This window comes from Phacochoerus africanus, chromosome 1, assembly GCF_016906955.1.
Source record: "Phacochoerus africanus isolate WHEZ1 chromosome 1, ROS_Pafr_v1, whole genome shotgun sequence".
In the NCBI taxonomy this organism is placed as follows: Eukaryota; Metazoa; Chordata; class Mammalia; order Artiodactyla; family Suidae; genus Phacochoerus; species Phacochoerus africanus.
The window spans coordinates 216,200,426-216,220,075 of NC_062544.1; the positions used below are offsets into that span (position 1 = coordinate 216,200,426).

The following is a 19,650-nucleotide window of genomic DNA, read 5'->3' on the forward strand; positions in this document are numbered from 1 at the left end:
AAAAATAAAGCAATATGTCAGCATTTTCAGTACAAAATGAAAATGAGAATGAGGGAAGAGTCTGGGAAGTACAAAGCCTCCTATTTCCACTGCTAACTTTCAGTGGCCTTGGAGAAACTTATCTGTACAAATCAATTAAAACACGTGTTTCTCTTAGGGCCAGGATGCCTGTATAAATTCTCATGAATCTATGTGATACAGAATATCACCTGGAGGGCCATATTTATGGGCCACTCTCAGAGGGAGAGTGCCACACCAGTGAAATCTAATCCCTGCTTCTACATCAACTACGTTTCGTTCCCCACTCCCACTCTGGGATCCTCTCCCCTTTGATCTGTGTCATAGCAACCACCCAGCAGAGCTCAGCACAGCCAAGTCTAAAAACTCCACACTATGCTTGGGTGTAAGGCCCCTTAAAAGGTCACCATTGCCAGGCAACAGAATCCCTGGACATCCCAACAAATAGAGTAACACTCCTTATTCCACCAGCCAAGAAACTCAAAGGCAGACACATAGAGACCCCCTTTCTCATCAATGCTATTTCTCCCTGCGGCTACCGCTATCCATGTTCAGACTTGCCACTGCAGGCCTGGCTACGGTATCATGCCACTAGCACCTTCGGTGGTCCTTGGTAAGGCTGGAGACAGCAGCTGTGCTGTGAAAATTCCCTCTCAGGCCAGGACAGGCTTGTAAATCTGGCAGAAATAGGGTTCTTAGGACTGATCTGACCTGCATGTCTGCCTTGAACCCCTGTCTTGGGGTTCTGCTATTCACAAAGCCCAACCTTAAGCAGAATTGGGTCAGACCCTGAGCAGTGACTTTAGGGAGCAGAGACAGTGACAGCTGCTACACAATCAGGTGATCCAACACAAACAGGAGGAAGGTGTGTGAGTGGTGTTCCTCAAGCCACCTGGTCCCCAGAACTACCATCTTATCCTTGTCTTCTGACTGCACGTTTGTTGGATTATGAATTTGAAATTTATCTGAAGAGCTCCCATCCTTGTGAAATCCTTTTTTTCTGGGCTTCAACACCTTTTCCATACATATATATTTGCATACACATCCACACACACTGTTTAATTATGGTCTGCATCTCTTCTTATGGCTTCTCTGATCCTGATCCAACTAACTGAGTCCTCTGCATGTCACCAGCTCTTCCCCAACCCAATCTATTTTCTGACATGCTCAATCCTTGTGTTGCAGTGGGCACAAACTACTTGATTTTTATGGAGCAGTCATCTTTATAGCACACTTTGGGGTCTACAGCTCAGCAAAAACCCATTCACACGAGATCTTTTATCACTATAGAATTTCTAATCATCCAAGTTTTATGCTCCTCATAGATTCAATTGGTCATAGTCCATATGTGGAGGATCTACAGCAGATATCAGATCTCACACTGCCCCCATGTTACCATGCTTTAGCGCTGCTGCTCATCACATCTCGGGGTGTGCTCAGCGCTACAGGGTAGAGCTTCTTCCTTATCCCACTCTTCTCCTCCCCAGGTACATTTTCTTTCCTAATGCTGCCTATCTTATGTTGGAAGCTAAAATAACTCATTAATTCACTTCCTTTGCGCATACAGTGAGTACAGGGAATGAAAATGGAGAGAGGCCTGCAGGGGTTTACCGTCTACATCTAGAATACACTTTAACGTTGGTTATTCTGTCTAACTTACAAAGTGATTCTAGGACATGCCATGTTGTTTGAGGACAGGATTATTTCTAACCCATTTTCACAGCCTGTTCAGTGGCTCCAACAGTGGCTGGTACACAGGAAGTACCTAATGAGAGCTTAGTGAACAAATGAGTGGTTCTAGTGGCAGTATGAGAGGAAAAATGGCAGAATAGCAATGGGTTGAGAGACAGATGAAAGCGGTTTTGGAAATGAAACTTCTAAAATCTTGGGGTCTTGGATGGTCAAAAAACGTACGGAAGCTGAAGGGAAGCAACTCCTTGTAACCCACGGGTCTCCGTCTGTGAGATTCAATGGGAGACCTGGGTCTGTCTGAGGAGTCAGTGCAGGGCTGGAGAAAATAACAGAAAGGCAAGTACCGGCAAAGAGGATTTTACCTTTCATGTCCATGGGTTTCGTTTTGTTTTGTTATGTTTAAGTACCTGAGAATGCGATTCATCAGCCATCAGATTTAACACAATCCACTCTCATTTTGCTTGTGCTTTAGTGATACAGGACGCTTTTAATCATCTTTACTAATGGAACAGAAGTAGAAGTATGCATCATCAAAATGCCATTTCTATTCACTTTTGGAAAGTATTATGTGTGCTTTCTCCCCAGCAGGTTTTCTTTCATCACAATTAGTTCTAGCTTGGGCTAATAGTAAAATGAGTTAGCATTTTCTCTGTACAATACCTGGTAGTAGAAGAAATGCGTTTATGGCACAGGAAACTTGCACAGGGCTTAGTATTTGTCACAGTTAATCACCCACATGGATAATCTATTTGCAGCAAGTGGAGTTTTGAACAGAGCAAACGGCAAAAAAACCACCCCCCTCCCCCAAAAAAAACCCAACAACAACAACAACTCCATGTCCTGGATTTTAATGGCTGGGGGTAGATGATCCAGGAAAAAGCCACAGCTTGTGTTATAAAGAGTGTGAGTAGAAAAAGAACACTGGGCTAGGAGGAAGGCAACTGGGGTTCTCATTCTTGATGCCCAAAGGAGGCCATGTAACCTCTTCGTAGCTCAAAAATTTTTTTTTTATCTACAAAATGTAATAATGTAATCTATACCTGTCTAGCTAACAGGTTAACAGCCAAAAGAGAGTAGTAAGAGGTCTTATAAAAGTATTAAATGCTAGGAAAATGCAAAGCACTGATGGACAAGCAATGAAATATTGTTGCCACCTTTTCAGGATCTATCCTCTGTCCTAACTCCTCAGTGCTTGGGATCTTGGGCTGAGGCCTCCAAAATGACCCAATTAAAAAAAGAAGAGTCATATTTCTTAAGACTCCTGCTCTTCCAGGATAGCTACTTTTAGAATGTCCATGGATCCTAATAAACAGATACATCCTGTCTCAGGATTTTAACAGAGATCTTCCAGCTATAACACTGAACCCAGTGGTTCGCAAATGAGGTCCCTGGTCCACCAGCAGCAGCCAACAGCTGGGGATGCAAGTTCTTGGATCCCCCCAAGACCTACCGAATCGCAAATTCTGGGAGTGGAGCCCCACAGTCTGTGTTTTAACAAGCTCTCCAAATGATTCTGATGTGCACTCAAGTTTGAGAACCACTGATTCAGCTCAAAGGGAAAAAAGGAAAGCTAGGAATTGGGCCCTGGGACATGCTACTGAGCAACCTGTATTTGTCTGAAGGAGGTAGAGGAAGGCTTAGGGACGTGTCAAACCACACGGCACAACTGTGTGTGTGTGTGTGTGTGTGTGTGTAAAATGATGACCAAGAACATAATTTTCTCAGGGAGGTCTTTTTCCCAACCACCCTACCTAAAAATGCATCCCCTCCCTCCCCTGGCCCCACATCCCTTTCTTGATTTACTTTTCTCTGTAGCATTTATCACCTTCTAATAGGCTGTGGTTTACTTGTTTATTTTATTATCTGTCTCCCCAAGCTGGAAGGTTCACTCCGTGAGGGCAATCTGTTTTGTTCACTGCTGTATCCCCAGCTCTGAGAACTGTGCACAGTCCCTAGGGGGCACACGACACATTTGTTGAATTAATGAGTGAATGAATGACTGCTGAACCTGGGAGATGAGAAAAACATTGAAGCACCAGCAAGCACCCTTATTACAGCCCAGGAGCCCTGCCTCTTTGTTCTTGCTTTGGGCTCGAAAATGCGTCTGCAAACAAGGCGGGGGTAGCTGCCATCCTCAGGGGTTTGGTTCATTACACTGTTTGATTATCATTATATGGCGTGCCCTCCAGTCCTTCCTAAGCTGGGGAGAGTGCCCTGACTGAGCAGTATGGTCCTAGGGCTGGCTGTGTTTAGGGGGCAGTCTTGGGGTGTGCAATAGGCTACAGTTGGACATAGTAGGGAAAAGGCAGTCTAAGAATAGAAATCTATTGAGTTCTAGATCTCACACTGCCGCTAACTTGCTATCTGGTCTTAAGCAAATTGTCTGGCATACCTGGGTCTCGGTTGCCTCTGTGGATCACAATGACCTCCAAGGACTTTTCTAGTTTTAATTATACGTCCATTAAAATATTACTTGGTTAATGTCTGTCTTGTCTACTGGTAAGCTCCATGAGAACCGGAACCGAGTCTATATTTGATCACCTAGTTCATAGTGCCCAGCCCTAGGAGGCACTCAGACATCTGAGTGAGCAAATCCCTGTGAAAATCAAAGGGGGATGTCAGCCTCACCAGCCCGTGCTCTACACAACTAAGTCCCACGTATGTGGATGTGGGCTACCGAGACCCTAGCCTGGAAGAGAGCTCCAAAACACAGGAAGAGCAGGATGCTGGCTCTGCCTCCCCCCACCAACGCCCAGGACCCACAGAAGTTGCACAATTTGTTAAAGCAAAGACTACGGCGAGGTACAAGGAGAGCCCAGGCTGGGCGCTGGGCCATCAGCCCTGTGGTTTGAAGAAGCATGGGTTTGGGGACCAGAGACCTGAATTTGAATCACAGATCTGCTATTTTCTTAGCTTTATGACTTTGTACAAGTTATTTTACTTCTCTCAGCTTCAGCCTCTTCATCTGGAAAATGAAGACAGTACCGCCTGCCTCTCAGGATGGCTGTGAAGATTAGAGGACATAATGCCTATCAAGTGCCTTCCCAGCATCTGGTGTGAGAAGGGTGCTCAGTACATGGACGCCTTCTGGTCTGGTCCTGCCTTCCCCGCCCCTTATAAGGTTTCTAATCAAGGCTCCTTCCCCAAAGAACCAGCCTAAGTTGGTTACTGGCCCATGGGAGTGCCCTGGCCCATCTGGCTGAAGGGGGGATAAAGACTGGACTCAAAAGTGCTTCTCAGAACCTTTGGAAATACATATTTTCTCCACTTGCTTCCAGTTTGCTTCTTGAGATTTTGAGATTTGTAACATGCTATAGCCTTGTATCAAAAGGTAAAATTTTGTAAAGAAAATTTAACAATTGATTATCACTTGCACGTGCTGACTCTCATCATTAAAAGGAATGACAGAACTTGACCGCTCTTTGGGGGCAGCCTTTGTCTCTCCTTCTGCCTTGCTTTCTCTGGTTGAGGGAATTATCCTCCTGTTCCTGCCTTGCCTCTTCCACTTCCCCCACCACCCTCATCTACTTCATATGACCATCTTTATTCTGGAAAACACATTCTGCTGCTAGGCAACCAGAAGACAAATCACTGTGGTTGACATGACTCTCAGTAGTGACTGCAATTGCAGTGGTGCTGCCACCATGCCAGACACATGCTCCTTGCATCTCTCCCCAGTAGACAGATCTTTCCAGAAAGTGGGATGGGGTGAATTCTTGGTAGAAAATTAAGGGCCTCGGCACTCAACAGAAAGTATTTATAAATCACTGTATATCAACAGCCTGCTTTAGAATCATTTTATTAGAACACATTCAAGAAAGTGACATATGGAAAAAAGACAGCAGCAATTCTTAGTCATGCAAATGCCCGTGTGTTAAGGTTCTCCATTGGATTGAAATTCAAGTACAAAGACAGTCCTTTCCTGAGCCAGGTGCAATTCCAGAGAATGACACTTTGAATCGAGAGCACATTTCCTCGGCAAAGTTCAGAACACTGAACAAGTCCCATCCTCACAAGAAGATTGTGAGATACATGGAAGTGTAAACTTTCAGGATTTTAAGGAACCCTTTACCCAAGCCCTCCCCCCTAACCCAGCTGGGGGAAGTAAGCCCAACGTCGTCGGGACCTCTTAGAAATAAGGTTTAGTCTATTGAAAATAAAGCGATGGGCCTTAAAAAATTAGAAACTGAATATATATATTATACATATATATATTTATGTAATGGGATCATCTTTGCCTCTTGCCTTGGTGTGGGGTGTCCATGAAACTATGTGTTGGGGGGGGTCTCTCTTGAGTGTTCTGGAAGTTGGAGGACTTTTTTTATTTTTTCACTTTTTATTATGAAAAAATGCAAACATATACAAAAGTGGAGAGAATGATATAATGAACACCCACACATCCATCATCTAGTCTCAACAATTATCAACATGTGGCCAGTTTGTTTCCTTTATTTCTTCTCCCACTTCCCATCCCATACCCACCCCAAAACAGGATAATCTGGAAGCAAATGAAGGCTGGAGGGGTCCTCTTTGAACCGGACACCTCAGGAGTGAGTGAGGTTAGGGAGGAGTTGGAAAATCATGACAAGATCTGGGAAGGCTGAAGCAGATAGAACATTTGCTGGGAGAAGTGGTCCCTCCCAATGTTTGGGACTAGCTGGAGTTGACCCTCGTCTTCCATAAACCAGAACCAAACACTGTCCCTTCTTCCTCCTCCCTCCTTCCCGTGACTGGGGGGATGCGGGCTAGATCAGAACGCTGGGTTTCTCCAATGGGGGCCACTGACAATAGAAACGTTCAACCTGGAGGAAAACTCCAGGGACAAGTACATCCGTCTACCAAACCTGCCCATTCACACGGCAGACCTGGAGGGCAGCATGGGCCTGGGGGTGCCTGGTGCTCAGGCTGGGAGCTGGGGGACAGCATCGGGCCAGGGGGGCCTCTCACAGGTTCCGACTGTCCCACCATTTTAGACTTTGGAGAGAAGCTTGGCAACCTCAAATTGCACCCAGTAGAGAAGCAAGGGGCCCCGAGGGGTGAGCCCATGGCCCGGGGGGCAGATTTTGCTTGGAACATGTTGCCCTCTGGGCAGAGGCTGCACCCCATGCCAGCCCTGCCAGAGCAGTCTCAAGAGAGGTGGGTGATGGGAGTCCAGGTGGGAGGTCCCAGCGGCGGCACGGCTAACCCGGTGAGCTGCAGGGACAAGTCCCAGGCTGCGCGCTAAACGTAAGTGGAGAAAGGATCTCCAGGTCCCAGGTGCCACCGAGGAGCAAGGTTGCCATCCTGTTAAGAAAAGGGCCGGGGCTCTGTGATTTGCATATAACTTGGCACAAATTTCCATGAGATTCCCGTCGGCCTTTATAGAAAACAGAGCGAAAGCATCAGTGCGACCTGGTGAGTTTCTAGCAATGTAATGCACAGAGTGCAACCTGGCAAATACACAGTCATTGTCTTAGAGGAAGTGGAGGGAGCAGAGTGCTGCATAGGAAGGACATTGCTCAGTCTGAAGGTTCAGAAGCAGCCAACCAGGTCCAGGATCCTGATGAGGATCGCCCACCGGCCACTTTTGTTAACTGTCAAGAGCTCACGTCCATACCCTTTTCCTCACGTTAGCTCCCTGAAGAGCATGTGTGCTGTGGCTTTCCAACATCCCAGACAGGTAAGCAGGAGGAGAGCCAGGAAGAACTTAAATAGGGCTGCATTAACTATCAGGTCCAGTGGCAGAGATCATTAGTGTTTATTTCACATCCTTTTTGTTTTGCTTTGTTTGTTTCAACTCTTTTAGGGTCTCTATGTCCTACTAACCAGGCTTAGCATGAAATTCAATTGGGGGGAAGAAATTGAGAAAAGTTTACTCATTCATGCAGCAAATCTTAAGTAGTAACTGACTCAACATTCCTGATTTCAAGTGTTTCCAGGGTCCATAAAGGGGTAATCTAGAATTTTTCTAAGGCATGCGGTTGGTTTGTGCAGGCTGCAAGGCCAGCTGAGGGAATGGATGCCTGAGGGAGGGGGCCAGGCCAGAGACTCCGCTTCCAAATTCCAGTGACACCACCTCTACTGGGCCATCAGAAGCAATGGAATCATTCTTTTAGAATGATGGTCCCTCAAAGAGAACCAGCTTCAAGCACTACTGGAAGGGTGAAATATTTTTAAAAAGCAATGGCTTTTAGCCAAGATAAAATTCCAGATGAATTAAAGCGTATGACTCCCCATCTGACTGTGGCTTAGCTCATGGTATCAAGGCTGCCTTACAGAAAGAGTCTGAAACTCTCTTGGTAAGAACTCCAGCCAGGCAAAAACTGTTCATTAAGGAAGAGAAAACATGTCAGCACCAAGTTCAAATGGCAGTTACCCTGAGCTGTGGGGAAGGTAGATGCTGAGGATTCAGGAGGGGGAAGAGATGCTGAAGAAAGCCAGGAGCAGTGATTGGTGAGGTCCTACAGGGCAAAGTACTGGTGCCCACTGAGCCACCTTTTCCAGGGCAAAAGGGACTCCAGAATTTTAAACCATATTGTGCTTTGCATAATGTTACATTAATGGGCTAGAGGTGGGGAATTGGCGGCATCAGCTGTCCTGATTAGCGAGTTCCCCACATCATAGGAGGCTGTCAGTACCCATTTGGTTTACAGCTGTGCTACTATGCCTGTAGAACTTGTTTGGCGACAGAATTTAATAGTTTTACAAGTGCTGAATTTGACATTTGGCTCTTCATACGGTAATTAAAATTCTGAGGGTGCAGACTAGTTTTAAAAAATATTTTTAGTGTCATTATTATTAAAAGCTAATTTATTTATGCCCTTTATATGATCACTGTTATTCATGGCTATTATTTATTGGGCGTTTAAGGCGTGCCAGGCAAAGCGCTGAGTGTCTGGCACGCATCATCTCCTGTAATTTGCACCACGACTTATGGGGTGGGTAATACCATTATCCCCATTTTGCAAACTGAAGCACTGAGAGGTCCTGCCCAGGATCATACAACTGGCAAGTGGAGGGGCTGAGATCTGAATTGAGGTTGGTTTGGCTCTGAGGTTGTCCTACCACTGTGCTAGGCTGCCCTAGGAGAATCCAGGTGCTAAATGATATTTGTACATGTATAAGTTTGTGGATTCCAAAGATCTTGGGAAGCATCCCTCCTGCATTCTGAGGATCCATGATCTCCTCAAGGACCTAACTAGAAGTGGTTTGGGTCACTTCATTATGTGTATTCATGAGATTTTGCACAAAAACTTTATTCCCCCCTTGAACCTCACGGTATGATGGTCTCCGTGCACCTGCACATCTGTCTGATGATGGTTTGATAAGTGAGACATCTAAGAATTAGAGGCATGTGGGCAAACGGAACGCTTGTTCTCCAAAACCCTGAGAAAATACACATGTATATAGGAAACCATTACTTTCTATGGCTCAGTAGGTACCTTAAAAGAGTAGTTAACACCAATGCACCACTCTTAACTCTAAAAATGATGGCTGTTCATGCTCTCATTGAGATGATTTTTTTTTTAATCTTGCCTAGGGCAAAGACTAGATGGAAAAATTTAAGTAGAAGTGTAGTTTTAAAAAATTCCATTCAATTTCTTTGAAATGCTAACAGTTTCTATTACTTAGAAAATAACTCTCAGCAAGGAATTCACATATATACCCTCTACCTTGGGCATTCTGATTTAGCCAACGAGGGGCCTGAGATGAGCTTTTTTGAAATGTTTCCTTGGTAATTCTAAGGGTCACCTAGTTTAAAATCTTTAAGGCAGAGACCACTCCATGGTTGGAAAACCTGAGTTTTGCAGCATTTGAACTGCATTTTCACATCTGGACACACAGCATCCAGAAGCACTGGTCTTGGGCATTTTCCATGAGGAATAAAAATCAGCAAGACCCACTTTAATAGGACAGCAGCTCTTATTAACCAGATCTTCCCAGAATTCTTTTTTTTGGGGGGGGGCCGCTATGTTGAGATTTCTCCAATCTCCTCCTATTCAGATACAGACTCCTTCACAGAAACACCTTACTTATTTATTTAATATACTATAGATCCCAGTCTAATCCTAGGCACTCACAGTACCAGTTTTCTGAGCTCTAAAGAGATGTTCCACAGTCCGTGGATGCCTAAGAGATTACTGGACATCCAGGGGTCTAAACACAGCCACAAATAGGGAACACATTTTTTATAGATTTAAGTCTTTTCTTCTTCCACAAAGAATCTGAGGCATCTATCTTGCAATCAATTTTAAATGCATCTTCAGTTGACTATATGTTCTAAACGCTTCTGACTCATAGATCTGGAAGCCTCTGAGGCAGAGATGTGCCTGAATTGCTACTCCTGTGGCCAAGACATAGTAAACAGCCTCTTCTAAATTCCTGACTCAGGTTATGCTTCACTATGCACAGCAGCCAGTGAGCAGCTGACACACAGGTAATACATAGAACACGGTCTGTTCTTGGTTTTTTATTCTTTTTCGTTCTTGGTTTTTAAATTCAGGTTCATTTCATTCCGTTGGTCAGGAGGGAGAAATGATAAGAGTTATAGCATTTGGGCCAAAATGTTACTTTGTGTGTTTCTGCCTGCATCATCTGACTGGTTTTGTTCATGGATTAGGCTGGCAGAAGGCAGTGGGCACAGGAGATGGGAGAAAGACCTGGGTTCAAATCTCAGCTCTGCCACTTTCTGGAGGCGTGACCCTGGGCAGGTGATTTAACCTCTATGTCTTCCTCATCTGCAAAATGAGGATAATGATACTTACCTGGAAGAATTGTGAGGCTCAAATGAGAGATTAGACATACAATTCCCGGGCTCATAGTAGGAGTTCAGGGAAAAAAAAGACAATTGTTACTGTCAGTTGTTTATGTTGTGAGCGCTTCCTCATAGCAGCCTTTGTGCTTCTCTCAATTACAGCAGGGGCTTCTAAGAGAAAGGGCTGTGCTCTCTCATTAGACAGGTGGATTTGAGGGACTTTCTTTATTCTGTTTGTGTTCCTCTATTACACAAAAGGAAGTGCAGATCCCCTATTAAACTGGCTTAAAAGAGCCTTTTGCCACCTCAAGTTTCAAACTAGAGCCCATACTGGAAATGTGTCTTGATATAACTAACCATCTGAATGAAAGACAGATAGAGTAGGGAACATGGTGAATGGTGCAGAGAGAAAAGACACAGACATCATGAAATATGTCGTTTCACTCTTTTTAGAAACTGATTTTTGTGACTTTGTTCTTTCATGCTTCCTACTCTACTTCTGGCTTCTAGACAGCCCTGTGTGTGCTGTTCACACTGACGCAGGGCTCCTCACCCCCAATGCAATGGGGAGGTTCCTGACATGGAGCGGCTGGCCCAGTGGCTTGGGAAGAGCAGGAGGCTGTGCAGAGCCAGGCTCTACTGTGCCCCTTCCTGCGTGGTGGCCCTGGTGCTCTCTGCTCCCAGAATGCCACCCGAGAGGCAAGAAGTCAGCCCCGGCAAGGCAGAGACCACCTCCCTGTGTTTCATCTCTCTGTTTCTCCTCCTGCCCAGAGACAAAGAGGGAAAGAACTGTGAGGCTAGGTGATGTGGGAGAAACCTCCTTGACAATGTTTGTTTCATATCACTTTTTGGTTCCAAGTTCAGAAGGTTAGGAAATTGTCTCTTTAAGGAGTATTCTTATCAGAAACATTCCCTCTGCCCCATGACAGTGGGAGATGAGGGAGGAGGAGGGAGGAAAGGGGAGAAGGGAGGGGAGGGGAGAAGGGAGGGGAGGGGAGGAGGGAGGGGAGGGGAGCTGAGTCTTGACCCAAGGATGAACCTGCCATTAGGATTCTTGCCCATTCCTCCTACGCTGGGTCCCAGAGTCCCTATGCCGATCATTTTGGAAACTCCTCTCTTTGGAATTATAGGGGCTTCAAAACTGAACTTGAAACATGTCTGCCTTCTCTCTCTCCCACTGCATGCATCTTTGTAAAAATCTCTTTATGAACGAGAAAGCACATTTCAAGCTTTTCTTCCCCGTTACTGTACTTTTCTCAACAGCTGAGTTTGGGGGAAAACCCTGACCTTCCCCACTCCTACCCCAACCCCACCCACCCCTTCCTTCTCTTTCCTTTCACTCTTCAAGACTCCTGACCTTCACAACCAAACAAGGTTGCCATTTCCTCAGCTCACAACCTTAAGTAACCTCTGCCCATCCTGTAAGCCAGCCCAAATCCACTGTCTGGTCACTTTCTCTCATCGTGAGATACTGAGACGTCCATCCCTCTGTTCCCTCCTAGGCATCCTGCATTATCATTCACACAGTGGGTTGATCTCAATAACCGTCTTATTAATAATTGTGTCCCTTCCTACCCTTAAAAAATAACATCTATTAGTGGTTTTTTTTTTTTTTTGGTTACTGAAAGTAATTTGAATTATCATAGAGAATTTGGAAAAAGCCACCATCCAGAAATAACCACTGTTTACATTTTGGTGTATTTCCTTCATATATACATACATGCATACATATATGTATATACAAATATATGTATATATGCATACGGAAGCACACATACACACACATATATACACATCCACGTTCCTTTTAATGTTTAACAGAAAAATTCATCTTTTATATTTAGAGGGATTAGGAAGACCTCCGGCAGGTGGAAAAGAAAAATAACTCCAGGCTGCAGTTCAGGTAGGCTCTTCACCTGCGCCAGCTGTGGCCGTGAACATTTAGAGCACTGGCTTCTCAGTTTGTCATGTTATGGGCCTGGTGGCCAGGGAAAATATCCAAGGTACCCCTGCCTCTCAAACCTCAAGGATGAATCCTTCTTAGAGAGCAATATGGGAGCCACATTCAGAGACACACACAAAAATTCATAAATATATACAAACAGAAGTTAAACACACAAAACATATCATTCAAACAAGAATCTTCTGAGCCCTCTCTGTGAACTCCTTCTCAACGTGGACAACACAAGGTGAGCTTTGTCTTTGTGGGCCTCAGGATTCAGTAGCTGAGACAAAAACTAACCCATGGGAAACAAGCGCAAAGTGAAAGAAGTTGCTTTGTCACCAAGTGCTGGTGGAAGGGACTCCAGAGGTCACCATAGTAACGAAGAAGATGTGTTCTAGCAACATTCTTCCTGAGGTCAGAAACATACCCATCAGGACAGGAGGTAATTTTGGAGACTCAGTGGTAGACAAGGGTGATTATGGTTTGAGATATCTTTACATTTCAGTGACGATAATCTCACGTATCTACCAGAAAATATGTTAGAGGAGAGGTCTGCAGACAGCAAGGGACCCAGGGAGGAGACAGGACCAGGGGAAGGGTTCTGTTTCTCATGATGCTCTAGGTCTTAGAGAACACTGCTGTGGTTTGGGAGAAGTGTTTCTCCTCTTGAAGCTACCAGGAGTGGACCTCACAGATTACATACAAATCTAAAGCCAGGCTGAAGAAGTGCAATCACTGTGACAATCCAGTGGAACACTACTTCAGGAGGAGGACAGAGAGGGAGAGAGAGCCGAGATGGCTTAGAGGTCAAGCTGAGGATGGTGATCTGGACCAGGAGCAGACCTGGGAGACAGCATATGAGCTTAGTTTCAGTTCTGCTGGGTAGAGAGCAGTGAGTTATCCAAGTGCGGTTATGTCATAGACAGGTGGAAATACAGTACCGGGTCCCAGGGTGCAAACTACAGGCTAGAAACAGAGACTGGTCCACTCAGTGGTCAAAGCACGACTTTATGCCAAGCAATGGGGCAAATACAAAATAGAACATGTATTGTATGCTTTGGATGTTACAGAATGCTATTTGATTGGGGGAGGCAATGCTGGTGGCTCAGAGGTGGCGGCAAGGGATTAATATGGAGAAGCAGTGAGCATTTCCACGAAGGAGGCATGAGTCAGGTGGCAGTGAGGGGTGCGTGGGGCATGATTTGGTAAAGTCTGTGGGTATTACAGGAAATGGAAACAGCAGGAGCAGCTCATGGCAGGAGTGGGGGCATTTGACTGCCACTGTTTGCTGTGTACCAGATGCTGTAGCAGACAGTAAAGATAGAAGCATCATGAAGACCAAGCTATGATTGTCAAGGAACTCACAATGCAACATGGGAGAATACCTGTAGGTAACTGATTATTTGGTAAGTGCAATGAGGTTGCAATATATAAACTACCAATATTCAATCAATCATTCTGAAGCCACAAAACTGTCAGGTCCACCTGATTCAATCTAATGTAAGTGCATTATGGTGTATATAATATATAAGGGTCTCTAAAGAATTAGGTGTAGGAGGGAAAACCAGATACATGTCTTTGGAGATGAGCCTGTGCTTTATTCTAAGCAAATGTGCTCCTGATGGCTTTTAATGGACAAGTGAGCTGTTGAAAGAAATGTTTTAGGAAGATGAATCTGATGTTGGCTGAAAAGATAAAATGCTGGGACAATATCCCAGAAAGCAGAGTAGCCATTTAAGAGGCTTCTTTAAGAATTTAAGCAAAGGGTGACCAAGGCCTGACCAGGATGATGTGACAGACACTTCGAGGGGATCATCCTCAGGACTTGGCCTCAGCTCAGCTGGCCATCAGGGTCCCAAATGGGCCCACAGATGCAGAGCTGGGAATCTGGAGAATCATTCTTCTGATCCCAAGAAGGAAGTCAAACCAGGTTGCTGGCTTGAGAGAAAAAGTAAATTTTCTGCTGCTGCAACTGAGAGATGCTGACATCAAACTGGAAACACGGACAGTGACAGTGTTCGTGATGTCACCACTTGGCCTTGGGTGTGCTTGCTGGTTCCCTGGTTCCACAATGGAACTTAGGGTTCCTCAGGGTGGGGACTGGGCTGTTTGGTTTCACTGGTGCATCTCCAGCCTACAACAGTGCCTGGCACAGAGGAGGTGTGCGAGAAATGTGAGTGGATGAGCAGTGAACACAGAATTGTCCTGAGGAGTAATGTTACTTCACAGACGGCATCTTGGAACTATTATCAGGGACATCAGAATGGAAGCAACAAAAACTAATGATGGAGGTGGGGGAGGATCTGGAGAAAAAGGAATCAGGAGAAGTTCCAGTGCAGGAGCATCAAGGAGCAAATAAGTATGAGATGGTAGAGGGAAAGGGGGTGTCTGACAATATGCGAGAGAGGAGAGGTACTGGATGGAGGTGGGGACCAAGGGCGAGATTCAGAGCATGGGCACAGGTGCACTTTAGACTCTCTGGGTCCAAAAGAATTAGAGAATAAAAGGACAGTTATGCATCAAAGTGAAGACAAAAATAACCCTGTAACCATTCGGCTGAAAAACAAAAAACACTCAGAGCTTCCTGGGTGCTACTCAACAATTCCTGTGAAGGGTGTCCAGCGTCTGCCACAATCTGACGTAGCCAATCATTCCAGCTCTGCTGCCCAGGGCTCACCTCATAAACTCCACGCTTCATCACAGTCACTCTGCAGACCCCAGACTTAGCCTTTGTTTTCCTTTTTCCCCTTCCTGGCTCTTGCTGTCTAGGATGACTTTCCTCCCCACTCTCAACATTGATGCTGCCTGGATAAACTCTACCCACTTGGTAAAGTTTAATGCTGAATCTTCTCTAAACTTCCCAAACTAGAAGTCTGATTTTTCTTAGTTCTATTTGTTCCCAATTTCTAGGTCTCTTTCTTCCCCACAATGCCCAACACATTACCTTGTGCTAATATGGTTTTCATTTACTGATTTAACACATATTGACTAAGTACCTTCTACGAATTAGTATTTTGTTAGATTTGGTGATACAACAGTTATGTCTCTGCCTCATGGACTTCACATCTAGTGTGTGGGGGGGCGCACCTGTGTAACCAAATGAAGGCTTAGATAGTTCATAGCAGTGAGAGATTCTGAGAAATAAGGATATGGAATGTTGTGAGAGGTATCACTTGGGGAGGGGAGTTACTTGGAGGGTCAGGACAGGCTAAGATCTGAAAGAAGAGAGAGCAAAAGGGGTGGGCTGTGGCCTGAGAGGGGAAAGAATTTTCCAGGTGGAAAAAACAAAGGCCCTAAGATGGTAAGCAACCTGGCCCATTCACAGAAAGCCAGGAAGGTTGTGACGCAAGATACAAGAGGAAGAGTGTCTGCGGTGAGAAGTGGACTGAGATCCAGGTCATATAGCCCTCGTGGGTCCTGTTGAGGACTTTTGTGAGCAAAGGGATGACCTCAAGGGGCTTCAAGCCACTGATGTGGAGAGTCTGCCCTTTGAAAAGATCACACTGGCCGCAGAGCAGAGAAAAGATTAGAGGAAGGTCAGAGTGAATGTCTGGGGACCAAACAGGAGGCTTCTTTCATAGGCATGTGTGACAGCACAGTGGCTTGGTCCAGAGTGCACTATACGGACCCTCAATAAATGACAAAGGGGCACAGAGTCAGTCTTTTGAAGTCAATCATCAGGACTTGAGTAAAGGCGAATTCCACTTTTATAAATCTTTCCACTAGTGTAAATCACAGTTGGCATCACCTCAGCTCTCCAGCACTCGTGGGAAATGTGCTGGTCTAGACAGTCAAGTGTTCTGACTCTTGAAGATAAATACCGACACCAACCTCTTCTTCCCACTTAAATCTTTTTTACGGATATCTTTACATCTCTGACTTAAAAAGCAAAGTACCTTGAACATAATTTTCCCTTCTGTTGACAGTTATAAATACCAACATGAGTAATAATCACGGTGTGGTACAGAAGACAGCGCAGGTCCTGAGACAGGCCAGGTCACAGAGCACTAGTGGTACTTTCACTAAATAGAATCCATAGCTTTTCGGCTTCCTCTCTTGGCTGTCAGTAGCTCAACCTTTGTGGCTATTAGTGTGTCTAGATAGAACTACCTTTTTGTCTAATTTTCTTATGGACTAAGTCGCTAGATGCAAAGATGGTAAAAATAATATAAAATTAGGCTTGAGAGGCTTTCCTGTGAGCATAGATGCTTATGTTTTGCTATGTAAAGCGTTCCTTCCTGGGTCTTGGATCTGTTTGTCAGACAACTGAGTTCCAAATCCAATGGACTTATCATCATTTTTTTTCCCTGAACACATTTCATTCCTCATTATTATTATTACTTATATTATTCATATATTGAATATAAATGTTGTTACATTTACATGATATTTATTATTTTTATTATCTGTCAAATAACGTACAGAGTAAAATGCAACAGATGCATTTTAAAAAGTCAACTAGTTCTTTTTTTTTTTTTTGTCTTTTTGCCTTTTCTAGGGCCGCTCCCACAGCATATGGAGGTTACCAGGCTAGGGGTCGAATCGGAGCTGTAGCCACCGGCCTATGCCAGAGCTACAGCAATGCGGGATTCGAGCCATGTCTGCAACCTACACCACAGCTCACGGCAACGCCAGATCATTAACCCACTGAGCAAGGTCAGGGATCAAACCCGCACCTCATGGTTCCTAGTCAGATTCATTAACCACCGTGCCATGAAGGGAACTCCAAAGGTCAACTAGTTCTTGATCTTTATTAAAAGAGAGGTAAACTTAGGGATTTAAAGAAACCCACATGTTTCCATGTTGGTTTACTATTCTGTGGAGAAAAAACAATGAACTGTATTTTAAAGGACTAAATGTAAGAAATGTCTCATTATGTCCCATCATATGAGCCCCTAACTTACAAATATACTGCCTTCAAAATGTCAAAGTAGATGTTTATCAAGACACAATAAGGAATGTGAAAAAACAAGCCACAGAGTAAAAGCAGACATTTATAATATGCATAACCAACAAAGGACTAATAGCTAGAACACATGAAGAAGACCTAAAAACACATTAAAAAAAAAAAAAAAAAGCGGGAGTTCCCGTCATGGCTCAGTGGTTAACGAATCCAACTAGGAACCATAAGGTTGTGGGTTTGATTCCTGGCCTTGCTCAGTGGATTAAGGATCCGGTGTTGCCATGAGCTGTGGTGTAGGTTGCAGATGCGGCTAGGATCCTGAGTTGCTGTGGCTCTGGTGTAGACCAGCAGCTACAGCTCCAATTTGACCCCTAGTTTGGGAACCTCCATATGCTGTGGGAGCGGCCCTAGAAATGGCAAAAAGACCAAAAAAAAAAAAAATCAGACAACTCACTAGATAACTAGGCAAAGACTTGAACAGGGACATCATAAAGGAGAAAATTCAAAGGTCCAATAAGAGATGAAAAGATTTTCAACCTCATTAGTAATGAGGGGGATGCAAATTAAAACCATGCACAGATATTACTACATACCCATTAGATCTGTGAAAAATTTGCAGTCTGGCTATATCAAGTATACATGAGGAAGTGGAGCAATAGAAAAGCTCCCATATAATGATAGGAGTGTAAATTTGGTACTGGTATTTTGAAAAATAGATTATATCATCTAGTAAAGTTAAAACATACATATATCACCTAGCAATTTCACTCCTAGCTTTAGACCCTAGAGAAACTCAAGTACATGCATACAAAGATACATATACAGGAATATTCATAGCAGCATTGCTCACAATAACCCCAAACATCCCATATACAGAATGGATAAATAAATTGTGGTATATTCACCCGATAGAATACTATACAGTGAAAACTAATGAACAACTGTACACATACACATGTATGAATTCCATAAAATAATTGTTGAGTGAGAGAAGATACATATGCACACATGCGCGGACACACGCACACATGCATGCGCACACACATACACACAAAAGCACACACACAGTATGATTCTAGCCATATAAAATTTTAAAACAGCCACACTGAAACTGTATTGTTTAGGGACACATACATAAGAGATAAACTAGTAAAGTTAAGGACTTCATTATCATGGATGTCAGGAGAATGGGTACTTTTAGAGGAGAGGACAGGGAGGGGCACACAGGGGCTTCTGGAAAGCTGGTAGTGTTGTGTTTCATGATCTCGTGGTTATTACACATATGTTCACTTTATAATTATTCATTTGAATGTTAGTTTTTATGAATTTTCAGCATATGTATTTTACATTAATAAAAATTTTTGAAAAGTTTAATGTAAACCAGATTTTATGAGTAGGAATGAATTTTATCCATAGGAATAAGAGTATAGATAACAGTCATACAAGCCTCAAACGCTCACTAAGTAATAAACCAAATAGTGCACATTTCAATAAAAATAATAGAAAATAATGTAGTCCTATTATTAGTTAAACAAAATATACACAAGAGCAGTAACGAATAAGAATTATTTTTAAAGCATCTGATATCATCAATATTTTAAAGATAAAAAATATTGATGATACACTAGATTGCAAAACTGAGGAAAGTGACACTCATGCTCAGCTAGAGCACAGATTGGCTCAACTTCTAGAGGGGGTGACCTGACAATGTCTATCAAGTGTTTTAAGTGCATATTCCCTTTGATGCAGTAATTCACAAGTGTAAGAAACTCTGTCTGTACAGGGATTACAGCCTTGTTTGTAATGGTAAAAGACTGGAAACATCCCATACACACATCAATAGTAGACTAGTTAAACACATTATGGTTCTCTAAGAAATGGAATACTATGTGGCCACTGAAAAGAATTATATGTCCTGCTATGAAATTACCCAGATTTGTTACATGGAGAAAAGTATAAAAGAGTACTTATGTTACTACTTTTTTAAACATTCAGAAGAATAAATGTTAGCTTTTATATTTTAATTTCTACAGAACTATCCCTACATTTTAAACCACGTATGTTATGTATTATTGCTTCAAAAATTCATTTAAAAAATCTTGAGCGCATACATTGAAGGAAACACAGGTTTAATTAGATTATTATGAGGAAGTATAAGAAAGTTTTATAAAGATTCTAAGGGAACTTTTGAAGAATCCCCATCAGAGCTAATAGACCATTAAAAAAAAAGCCCAATTCTACATCAAAACAAAATACTTCTTTTGATACAGATGTATCAGTAACATTGCTCTTTCACAGGCTGTCCATGATTAGAATAATTATTCTGGGATCAAAACTGATACAAAGGAGGAGAAATAG

General features: G+C 43.6%; 1 protein-coding gene across 4 annotated transcripts in view; it reads right to left on the reverse strand.

Moving 5' to 3' along the window:
• KALRN (kalirin RhoGEF kinase) overlaps positions 1 to 19,650 on the reverse strand; it is a 697,683-nt gene that overhangs the window by 202,064 nt on the left and 475,969 nt on the right. For 2 of the 4 annotated variants that reach the window (XM_047790490.1, XM_047790482.1), the window contains exon 34: positions 5,465 to 6,993. The exons of the other annotated variants lie outside the window; for them this stretch is intronic. In XM_047790490.1, the coding sequence (XP_047646446.1) occupies positions 6,931 to 6,993 (63 nt within the window). In that variant the 3' untranslated portion in view covers positions 5,465 to 6,930. Of the gene's footprint in view, positions 1 to 5,464; positions 6,994 to 19,650 lie in introns of those variants that run through there. 4 annotated transcript variants of the gene reach the window in all.